The sequence below is a fragment of the Bombina bombina genome, chromosome 12, assembly GCF_027579735.1.
Source record: "Bombina bombina isolate aBomBom1 chromosome 12, aBomBom1.pri, whole genome shotgun sequence".
Taxonomy (NCBI): Eukaryota; Metazoa; Chordata; class Amphibia; order Anura; family Bombinatoridae; genus Bombina; species Bombina bombina.
In genome coordinates, this window is record NC_069510.1 from 65,067,765 (window position 1) to 65,080,387 (window position 12,623).

At 42.0% G+C, this 12,623-nt stretch overlaps 1 protein-coding gene across 1 annotated transcript in view; it reads left to right on the forward strand.

Annotated features, from left to right (window-relative positions):
* Positions 1 to 12,623, forward strand: part of PLXNA3 (plexin A3) — a 304,218-nt gene that overhangs the window by 89,678 nt on the left and 201,917 nt on the right. Inside the window, exons 5-6 of the mRNA XM_053695795.1 lie at positions 8,371 to 8,494; positions 8,701 to 8,854. Of these exons, the coding sequence (XP_053551770.1) occupies positions 8,371 to 8,494; positions 8,701 to 8,854 (278 nt within the window). The remainder of the gene's footprint in view (positions 1 to 8,370; positions 8,495 to 8,700; positions 8,855 to 12,623) is intronic.

Here is a 12,623-nt window from a genome sequence, read left to right on the forward strand (position 1 = left end):
AAAGGGACAGATTTCTGCATTATCAGTCTTGTTACATAGGAGACTCGTTGAGCTCCCTGACATCCAATCTTTTGTTCAGGCTCTGTCTAGAATCAGGCATGTCTTTAGACAGTCGGCTCCACCTTGGAACTTAAACTTAGTCCTTAAGGTTTTGCAGAGGGTCCCGTTTGATCCTAGGCATTCCATAGGCATTAAGATTCTGTCCTGGAAGGTTCTCTTCCTGTTTGCTATTGCATCGGCATGCAGAGTATCTGAGTTAGCTGCCTTGCAAAGTGATCCTCCTTATCTGGTGTTTCATGTGGATAAGGCTGTACTTTGCACTGGGTTGGGGTTTCTCCCCAAGGTGGTGTCTAACCGTAACATCAATCAGGAAATAGTTGTTCCTTCTTTGTGTCCTAACCCTTCTTTTTCAAAGGAGAGGTTACTTCATAACCTGGATGTGGTTTGTGACTTGAAGTTTTATCTTTAGGCTTCAAAGGATTTCAGACAGTCTACATCTCTCTTTTTGTAGTGTATTCTGGGAACCGCAAGGGGCAAATGTCCTCTGCTACTTTGTCTTTTTGGTTGAGGAGCTTGATTCACTTGGCTTATGAGACAGTGGGACATAAGCCTCCTCAGAGGATCACGGCTCATTCCACTAGAGCTGTGGCTTCGTCTTGGGCTTTCAAGAATGAGGCCTCTTTATGGAGCAAATTGTCCTCCTTACACACTTTTACAAAGTTTTACAAATTTGACGTTTTTTCTTCTGCGGAAGCTGTTTTTGGGAGAAAGGTTTTGCAGGCTGTGGTGCCCTCAGATTAGGGTCTGCCTTTTACCCTCCCGGTTTCATTCAGTGTCCTCTAGAGCTTGGGTATATGTTCCCAATTGTAATGAATGAAGCAGTTGACTCTCCTCCCCTTTAGATAGAAAACATAAACTATGCTTACCTGATAATTTCATTTCCATCAAGGGGAGGAGAGTCTACGACTCCCGCCCGTATCTCCGATGGATGGACCTAAATGTAATCATCTTCTGGCACCTTTTATACCCTGATATTTCTCCTACTGTTCCTGGTTCCCTAGGCAGAACAACTGGGGGATGCGGGAAGTGGGGGAGGTATTTAAGCCTTTGGCTGGGGTGTCTTTGCCTCCTCCTGGTGGCCAGGTTCTTAATTTCCAATAGTAATGAATGAAGCCATGGACTCTCCTCCCCTCGATGGAAATGAAATTATTAGGTAAGCATAATTTGTTTTTCTAGCCAGGTTTTTACAGCTATGCTGCATCACTTTCAAGTGCTTCAACATTTGGACATCGTCCCTTTAATGCTAAAAATACTGGAGCTGAATACATATATTTTTCACATGGCAAACTGTTATGGATTAGAATTGGCTTCTGTTTTTTTCCCCCTTTGCACCGTCTAAATTGGCCCCAGCTTGGATCCTCATTTTTAACTCAAATTTTAAACGATCTGATTCATATAGAGCATTCAATTTAAAACAACTTTCCAATTCAATTCTGTTATCTTATTTGCTTTTTTTCACTCAGTATCCTTTGTTGAAGAGAAGTCCTAAGTTGGCTGAAGAGCAGAAATGCATTACTGGGAGCTAGCTTGTGACTGCCGGCTGCACATATATTGTCTCTTGTCATTGGTTACCCAGATGTGTTTAGCTAGCTCCCAGTGGTGCATTGCTGCTGCTTCAACAAAGGATAGCAAGAGAATGAAGCACTTTTGATAATAGAAGTAAATTAGAAAGTTGTGTACAATCGCATAGTTTATCTGAATCATGAAGGAAACGTTTTAGGTTTCATCATGTCCCTTTAAGCTTGCAGAAGGACGATTATTTCTACTACGTAACACAGACAAACACCCACAAGTCTAGACTCATAAGCTGTCACTTTGAATATGAAGCAATTGATTCATGGTAAATACAGATCTCCTTATCTGTGACCAAGGTAAGGTTTCTCCTTTAGGTGCACATTTAATATCGTAATAACAATCTCCTGATCTGTTTTATGTTGGTGTCCTGATAATTGCTCTTCCCCGGCTCCTGGTTGTTCCTGTAATGGTGTGATTGGCAGGTAGTTTACGCCGTCACTCAGACGATGTCCAGCTCCATATGCTCCAAATGGTTTCTTGAAAGTGATAAATGTCTTTTATGCCGAATAAAAGATCTATCCTAGAAGTAGGTTTGTCCTACCCTCAACACTTCTGACCAGTCAAGCAGCATTTTCCATGTCATACCTTGATCTCCCATGAACCTTTGCTCTCTCCAATTTCCCTCAACCACAGCACTTTTATGTTTTTCCTGTCTCGCTTCTCTGCAATCATTATACTCTTCTTTCCTTGACTAGAGTCTCTCTCACTCCAGACAACCTAGACTCAGCATCGCTTAGTTTTAACATCTCTGTTCCACATCTGCCTTTTTCTTTCTTGTATCTAAGAGGGCATTTTAATATGCTATAGATTCTTCATGAACAATGGATGTTCCTTTGCTGAAAAATAAACATTTTTTTCTTCTTAAAAGGGAAGAGTCCACAGCTGCATTCATTACTTTTGGGAAATACAGAACCTGGCCACCAGGAGGAGGCAGACACCCCACTTCCCTCATCCCCCAGTCATTCTTTGCCTTTCGTCACAGGAGGTTGGCAGAGAAGTGTCAGAAGTTCGAGATAGTCTCTTATGTAGGGTAGTACTCTTCGCAATGGGACTGGAGTTTTAAGTAATCCTATCGGCCTCTCAGTGAGAGCATGGATGAAAGTTGCAGAGATGCAGGTAAAGTTTTCCTGCGAACCCATCCCGACTCATATTAACAGCTCCTTGGTAATTAGCGTTGACGAGTTTCGCTGCCTACCTTTCTTCACTCAAGTCCATGTCAGAAGCGAGGCTACTATCTGTCACACTTATAGGGCCGTGTTCCTGCTCCACGGCGTAGATTCGGTAAGATTGTTTCATTTTATTTCAATATGGGATGTATTGTTAGAGAAACAAGGTAGGGTCCCAGTGGGACTCCTTTTATCTTAAATGAGGAATCATGGGTTAATATCTCCTGAGGGGGGTAATTGAAAAAGGGGACTTTAATCATGTTTGTTATGTGGTTCTATCTGCAATGTGCGGTTACGTTTTTTTTTTCACTTCCGTATGCTGTGTGCGACCAAGAGAGTCTAGCTTGTGGGTTGTCTGGGTCACAGGAGGCTGTGAGTGCCCCAGCCATTGGGGGTGTCAAAGTGTGCCAGTTAGTTTTGTCTTTTTGTAATCCCAAGATTATTGATGATTCTGATATACGCGACACGGATGCCTCTGATATGGAGGATGTGTCTTGTGATGAATATAAAATGGCCCGGGTAATTAAAGCCCATCAGTTATGTTCCAGGTGCCGTTCTAGAGTACTCTCTTCTCCTGAATCTGGGAGCTTAGAGTGCATTGAGCCATCCACCTCCGAGGTTTCCATGACCCGTGAGGAGCGTGCCCAAGACCCTTTCCCAGCTACACACGCAGGTGTCCCTATGGCCTTCACTCCTCTGGAGAGTGGCTTGTTTCTGCTGGAGGTTACAGCATGGTTCCGCATTGGCCATTTCTGTGGCGCTGTCTCATTTATATCTCCCAAGTGAAGTATTTCTCCAAAACTGTCCGTGCTCCGTTAACCTAGGTCCATCGAGCGTGGGATCGCCCGATTCAGTTTGGCCTTCTGGGGAAACGTTGGCCCCTGAAGCTTCAGAGGCCCCAATCTCGGAGCAGAGATCTCCAGTAGATCCGGCGAGGGATGATTTTGCCTTCCGTTAAAGGCTGGCTCACCTTCGGGTTCTTTTAAGACATGTGTTGGCAATGTTAGAGGTTCTCAGTCCTAGTGGGCAGAGGGATCCGAGACCGTAGAAGCTGGATGGCAGAATGGATATGACATTGGGGATGAAGCCAATCTCCTTATCGTCTTCATTTTATGTTTTATTTATGTTTCTCGGTTCCTGAGCTTGGGTGAATGGGGCCTCTACTCGGCTGGTCCTGTTGTTGTTCTCATTCACCTTGGGCATTCACCCGATGGGTGCTGCCTTTCATTTTATTTGTGATCCGGATGGATGTGTTTAATTTGTTTTTACCTTAAGCTCAGGTCTGTAGATTTCATTTTTATGAATGTTCTTCTCTGGAACCGATACTTGTGACTAGTGGTCGCGTGGGCACTCCCTCTGGAGTTGCGCACTTGTTGAATATTAGAGTTTTTCGTTTTCTAGTTCATTTATCGATTCTTCGGGACAAATGTTCTTGGACCTTGAACAGTTCCAGTGTGTCCTTATTCCAGGCTGGTACTGGACTGGCGCTTTTTCAGCTGTTACCAGGGTTCATGTCACCTTCGTGGTGCGGAGAATGCCTCTAGGCCTATTCTATGGACTCCAGGCTCGGATCCTACTGAAGTATGTGGTTTATATGCAGCTTCTCCGGACGGAGGGTTGTGCATACCAATCTAATGGTCGGTTCGGGCTACTCGCCTGGGCTATGAATCTGCTTCTTGCAGACGACTTCTAGGTTCTTAAGGTCCCCGGGGACTTAGAGCCATTATCTCCATTAAATGGAAGTTGGGAGATGTGTGTGACCTGTTTGGTCTGGTGTGCCGGGTGATTAACGTTTGGTTTTCACTTGAGGTTCTTCCGGGCACTGATTCTTTAGCCTATTGCGCTCTTTCTTGCGGTGGCAGAGTATCATCCTTCCCCACTTTTGGGGGGATCATCCTTCCCCACTTTTGGGGGGATCATCTGGTCGGGTGTGCGGGCATGTTTTCTCTGTTCCGAGTCATGTTACTCTGAGAGGTGATGTGCAGGGGTTCCCTGCCTTCTGTGGGAGCTGCGGCTCCGACGTTTGCCTGCTCAAGTTAGTTTTCCTTGAATAATAGCTTTTTCAAGCTCTCTGACTGTCGTCTATTCCATTCTAATACCCTCCGTCGGACTACGGTCTTTGACGTTCGGGTGTATTGCGTCCTCAATGTTAAGCTAGCCTTAAGGGCTTGCCAGTAGAAGTGTCGAGGTTGGGTACGGAGGGCTGCCCTTCGAGGGTCAGGCAGTTGTCCTTTTTTCCTCGATACTCCAATTTGGGGTTTCGTGGGCGATGCCTTACGTTACTTCTCATAGATGGTGAGCAGGGCCCTGGGTTATCATTTTCCTTTGGATATTTATGTTACCCTGTGTGTGCATCACGTGTTGCCGCTTGCCTATGAGACTTGTTGCGATTCATTGCACTGGGTGCTGATTCTCAGACTGTTCAGGAGTCCTTTGTGACTCTTGGGTTGGAGGCTATTCTAGATTGTCAAGTCTACGGACTTTAGAGGTGGGCTTCTCCTTGAAGGAGGTAGTTTATGGTTCTCTCAGAGATTGGATCTTTTGATCGTCCATTGTCGACAACCCTGGCCTTGGTCCATGTCTCTCCATGAATGGGTGTGGACGGTTCGATTCACACTTGAAGTTGTGGTCCTGTGAGCCCCCTTCGTAGGGGCTGGGGCTCTGTGAGAGATGCCTATCTGACTGTTGCTTAGGTTTTAGGCCTTTCTGACGGGCCCCTACCTGTCTTCTGGTGCTTTTACGATGTTCCTATAGACTCCAGGTGTTTTTCAACTGGGTTGGCGATGTGGCCGAAGGGTCTCGCCTTTATGGTAGGGTTTTTTTCTGTGGTTCATTCCCTTCTCTTCCAGAGTAGGGTTTGGGTTCTCTGGGTTCGGAATTACCTTGGTATTCATGGAGTCCTGGGGGTCCTTGGTCCTGCCTTGCAGGTTTTTTTTCCCTTCCTGCGTTTCAGGTTCCTGGGAGGGGAGCTGTGATGTAGTGTCTGGTTAGTCTATTCCTGCAGCAGGAGGCTGAGGGTTTGCTCCCATGGGGGCTTCTGCTACGTGTCTCCAATATATGGATGTCTAGGTTTTTGGGGGACTTCTTCTCTTGGGAATTGTGCCCTTTTTGCCCACGACTTTTTTAGGGGGTCTCGTACCCGAGCACAATGTTTCTCCTGACTCACGGTAGCATGCCGTTTGTTGCAGTGGTCAGACAGGGGACTTTGTCCCTCGTTGATCCTCTCTTTTCCTGTAGTCTGGGACTCTTGTCTTCGGTCTTTTGACTAGCCTTAGGGCTGGGACCGTTATTCTGAAAGGAAGGTTGGGGATCGGAAATCCTCTATGCAGTGTTGACCTTTTCTGCTGTTGGTCCTCTCTTTTGAGGGAGGACTTTGGATATCCTCCTTTCTACTGGCGTCTGGTGCTGGGAGGGGGCGCTCCTTGGAGCCGCTATTCGGTGGGCTGTAAGCCCTTGGAGGTTTGCAGTTGGAACCTTCTACAGCGATTTGCTCAGTAATGGTGTATCTAGTTACAGCTAATTGCTTTTGTCTGGATGCTAACAAGCTTTGACGTGCCTTTAGGAGGTTTGAGTTAGCAATAGGGTCAGCCTTCCTTTTGAAGGCTGGTCTTTGAGAGTTCCTGTTCAGGCGGTTTGAGTTTCTCGGGGAGAGCTCGGTTCTAGCTGCGGGGATGTTTATCCTGTTTCTGCTGTCTCTGCCTATCTAGCCTCCAGATCTAGATATGTTATGGGGCATCGGGGGACTCATTAATTTCCAGGAGTACCTTAGGGTATGGTATGGGATTAGGGACATGAGGGGTTTCTCGAGTCTTTTTGAAGACATGTTCCCTGTATATGGATCCTTCTTTTTTGGGTCCTTGTGTTCTGGGGACTCTAGGTCTGAGTGGTCTCTAGTTCGGCTTTGCCGGTGGTGTAACTGATGTGCAGTTACCTGGGCTCGGGTTTTTCTACTGTGTCTTTTGTACTTAAATTATTTTTGGGTATTGAGTAATTCAGGCTGTGGTGCCTTTCAAAGGTGCTGCATTTTGTACCCAGCCGTTCTTTGCATTCAGTGTCCTCTAGCTTGGGTATTGTTTTCCCAAAAGTAATGAATGCAGCTGTGGACTCTTCCCTTTTAAGAAGAAAAACATTAATTATGCTTACCTGATAATTACATTTTCTTCTTAAGGGAAGAGTCCACAGCTCCCACCTGTGTTTTTATCTCTATGAGGCGGCTGTAATTGTTTGTTCTTCTGGCATCTTTTTTTCACCCTGATATTTCTCCTACTCTTCCTTGTTCCCTTGGCAGAATGACTGGGGGATGAGGGAAGTGGGGGAGGTATTTAAGCCTTTGGCTGGGGTGTCTTTGCCTCCTCCTGGTGGTCAGGTTCTGTATTTCCCAAAAGTAATGAATGCAGCTGTGGACTCTTCCCTGCAGAAGAAAATGAAATTATCAGGTAAGCATAATTTGTTTTTCTTATGTTTGTGGGGTGTGTTATTGTCCACCAAGATAAAGATGTTCATGAAGTTTTCCAAGGGATATGTCTCTGCACAACTCCAGAATTCCCAAACTTTCCATACACTGTGGGGTTTCACAGTTGGGTTGAGACTCCACCCACAAATCACCTGAAGCACCACCAACAAGTAAACTGGAAAGTTGTGAGAGTGTACTTTATCACCCAGTTTTCTGTCCTATAGACTAATTGTGCACTTCCTGTTAGTTTCAACATCAAAATACATATCTTTAATAAAATGAATACATAAATGTGTGTCTGCACGCACACACACACACACACACACACACACACACATATATATATATATATATATATATATATATATATATATATATATATATATATATATATATATATATATATATATATATACATACTGTATATATGCCAATATGCACTCACACACATAAATTTATATTCCCATACGCACACACACATATATATTTGTATATATATATATATGTGTGTGTGTGTGTGTATATATATATATATATATATACACACACCCATACACACACACATATATATATACACACACCCATACACACACACATATATATACACACACCCATACACACACACACATATATATATACACACACCCATACACACACATATATATATATATATATATACACACCCATACACACACATATATATATATATACACACACCCATATATATATATACACACACCCATACACACACACACACACATATATATATACACACACCCATACACACACACACATATATATATATACACACACCCATACACACACACACACATATATATATACACACACCCATACACACACACACATATATATATATATACACACACCCATACACACACACACACACATATATATATATACACACACCCATACACACACACACATATATATATATATATACACACACCCATACACACACACATATATATATATACACACACCCATACACACACACATATATATATATATATATATATATATATATATATATATATATATATATATATATATGTGTGTTCTTTTTGTTAATACAATCCTTGCGATCTGTCCACACAGGTGCAGCAGGAAGAGTGAATGTGAGCAATCAGATGAGCCTCATCGGTTCACCAGTAACCTAGACATGTGTGTCAAAATGGAAGTAACTCCTAACAACGCGTCCGTCAGCGCTCCTGAGCTGCTGGTAAGTGATTCCTGTGATCTTACATTGCTTGTTTGTTGTAGATCATCTAGCACCTTGATCAGACATGAGACGTGTCGGATTTCTTCAAATGGATCAATACATTTGTATTTTATTTGTATTAGTTCGCTCACAAGTCCCCGTCTTTTTCTCTGATTCTGTGATCTTCTCTGATCTGGATTCACGTCCTGTGTCCCTTTTCTCTCTAGCTCACCATATCTGTGCAGAATGTCCCTGATCTGTCAGCAGGTGTCATCTGCTCCTTTGAAGACTTAGCGGAAAGTGACGCTGTGCTGGAGGAGAAGAATATTTTCTGTTCTTCTCCATTGCTTCGTGAGATTCCTGCAATCACTAACGGTCATGGTGAGTCTGCTTTCCCTTGCACGGCACAAGCCCACAGACCCCTCTATAGAAGGATGACTTTATCCTCTCCCTTCCATTGTCGGGTTCCCGATCTACTCCTTTAAAGGGACAGTATACACCAGAATTGTTATTGTTTAAAAAGATAGATAATCCCATTCACCAGTTTTGCATAACCAACACAGTTATATTAATATATGTTTTACCTCTGTGATTACTTTGTATCTAAGCCTCTGCACTTCCCCCATATCACAGTGCTTTTGACAGACATGCAGTTTAGCCAACCAGTGCAGACTCCTAAATAACTCCATGGGAGTGAGCACAGTGTTATCTATATGACACACATGCATTAGTACTGTCTAACTGAAAAAAACTTTCAAAATGCTCTGAGCTAAGAGGCGGTTTTCAACGGTTTAGAAATCAGTTTGAGCCTACCTAGGTTTAGCTCCATTAGTCCACTTTTCCTCCTTGGATATGTCGGGGTCCTCAATTACGTCAATTACACGTGTGTTTGGCCCACCACTCACAATTTAGATATATCACTGGCCCACTGCTCACAGTCCAACATAATACTTGTCTGCTCCTCACTCCTCAGGCATATGACCTTCCTGACCATCAAGACCTTTGAACTTTCTGAACCTTATGACCTATGACCTCCTTAATACTTACATCCTTAAGAGGGTCTTCATTGACAAGGATTCTATTACTTAAACACGCATTGTTGCCATTGGTTTATTTGTCCCTCATGGTTTATCACACCTCTTAGACTTGCTAACCCATCAATGTCAGACATATCGAGGGGTCATAACTAACTCACCATTAGAGTAGGACGCCTGCTCTAGCAGGAAGTAGGAAAGAATTACCTCCAAGAGATACCAAAGATAAATCTACTCTAGAGAGAAATTGAAAGAAAGAGTTATGATTCCTACACATTTTCTCTCAGTAGATCCTCCCAAGCTTTTTTTTTTTTACCAATATGGTGGTTCTTCTCTGGCATCAGATCATGCAAAGAATGATGGTCTTTCTCTCAACCTTCCACGACTAGCAATCCAGCTGGTTCTGAAATTGCCTCTGTTATACATTAAAGGGACATAATACTCATATGCTAAATCACTTGAAAGTGATGCAGTATAACTGTAAAAAGCTGACAGGAAAATATCACCTGAGCATCTCTATGTAAAAAAGGAAGATATTTTACCTCACAATCTCCTCAGCTCAGCAGAGTAAGTTCGGTGTAAAAAGTTATACTTCAGCTGCTGCCCAGCTGCAGGTAAAAAAAATAAAAAAAATGAAGAAATGAACAGCAGCCAATCAGCAGTGCTGAGGTCATGAACTTTTACTGTGATCTCATGAGATTTGACTTAACTATCATGAGATTTCATAGTAAGCTTCCTTTACCTTATTGGTGAAATAAGATGAGAGTGCACAATGCTCATCCCTTCAGATGTCACAGGACAGACACACTAAAATGCTGCTTAGAAATCCTTTACAATGGGAGGTGGCTACTGAGGAACTTTTGAGGTAAAATTTCTTTCTTTTTTACATAGAGATGTTCAGGAGATATTTTCTAGTCAGCTTTCTACAGCTATGCTGCATCACTTTCAAGTGTTTAAACATTTGGGTATTATGGCCCTTTAAGGCAAGTTGTAGTAAAGAGCTAAAGCTAGCTTTAAAGGGATACTAACCCTTCAATTTTTTCTTTAATGGTTCAGACAGAGCATGCCATTTTAAGCAACTTTCCAATTTTCTCCTATTATCAAATTTGTCTATGTTCTCTTGCTATCTTTATTTAAAAGCAGGAATCTAAAGCTTAGGAGCCGGCCCTTTTTATGTTCAGCACCCTGGATAGCGCTTGCTTATTGGTGGCTACATTTAGCCACCAATTAGCAAGCATAACCCCGGTTCTCAACCAAAAATGGGCTGGCTGCTACGATTTACGTTCCTGCTTTTTAAATAAAGTTAGCAATAGAACAAAGACAAATTGATAATAGGAGTAAATTGGAAAGTTGCTTAAAATGGCATGCTCTGTCTGAATCATTAAAGAAAAAACTGGGTTTAGTGTCCCTTTAAGGAGAATCTGGGAACTTGTTAGTGATATTGGCTTCCGTGCTGAAAACTTAAATCTAAGGCAGGCGACCTTGCTCAAGGTCAAATGGATTTTCTGGCACAAATTTAGAGACCGCAAAAGGAGATTACTACCTTTGCTGATTAATGAAATTGAGCGAGACTTTATAATATTCGCATCAGAAGAAATTAGAAGAGAGTAAGCCAGAGAATCTTCCTTCCTTTTTAAATCATTACTGTAGTCTAATAATAAAATGTTCTAATTGGTTAGGCCAATTCATGATTAAATGAGTGTGCCTTAAATGGACATTCTAAAGCAAAGAAAATGACTTCCTCTGAAAACTAAGAGCATGTAATTTTGACATTACTGACCTTAGCTTGCTATGTGTTTAACCCTGACAGAGAGGTTAATTGTTACACGTGCATTCATTCTTAGATAAAATATATATATAGTGACAAATGTTTCTATGCTTGTCACACTTAAATAAACATAAAACACAAAATTTTCCTTTCATGATTTAGACAGAGCACACAATATAAAAACTAAGTTTCCAATTTATCTCTGATGGTAAAAGTGCTTTGTTCTCATGGTATTCTTTGTTTAAGAGCTACCTAAATGGGTAATGTGCACATGGCTGGAGCGCTACATGACAGGAAAAAGTACTGCTATCTCGTGCGCTTTCTATTGTATAACACTTTTGTAAAACTGCTGCTATATGGTGCAGGCACGTGCATGCTCCTGAGCTTTCTTCCATGCTTTTCAACAAAGGATAAAATGACAACTAAGAAAATTTGATAATAGAAGTAAATTGGAAAGTTGTATGTTCTATCTGAATCATGAAAGAAAAATGTTGAATTGAATGGGAGATACTAACCAAATGCATGTAAAAAAAAACTGTTTCAGATAGTGTAAAATTTCAAACATATGTTCCAATTTATTCCTCTTCCAATTTTACTTTATTTTCTTTGTTGAAAAGCTATTTAAAATGTTTAGGAGCGTGCACGTGTCTATAAAACAATATGGCAGAAGTTTTAGCACAATTGCTATACATTTGCAAGACCAATAGATGGCAGCAGTGTTTGCACAATTGCTATACATTTGCAAGACCAATAGAAGGCAGCAGTGTTTGCACAATTGCTATACATTTGCAAGACCAATAGATGGCAGCAGTTTTTGCACAATTGCTATACATTTGCAAGACCAATAGATGGCAGCAGTTTTTACACAATTGCTATACATTTGCAAGACCAATAGATGGCAGCAGTGTTTGCACAATTGCTATACATTTGCAAGACCAATAGATGGCAGCAGTGTTTGCACAATTGCTATACATTTGCAAGACCAATAGATGGCAGCAGTGTTTGCACAATTGCTATACATTTGCAAGACCAATAGATGGCAGCAGTGTTTGCACAATTGCTATACATTTGCAAGACCAATAGATGGCAGCAGTGTTTGCACAATTGCTATACATTTGCAAGACCAATAGATGGCAGCAGTGTTTGCACAATTGCTATACATTTGCAAGACCAATAGATGGCAGCAGTGTTTGCACAATTGCTATACATTTGCAAGACCAATAGAAGGCAGCAGTGTTTGCACAATTGCTATACATTTGCAAGACCAATAGATGGCAGCAGTGTTTGCACAATTGCTATACATTTGCAAGACCAATAGATGGCAGCAGTGTTTGCACAATTGCTATAC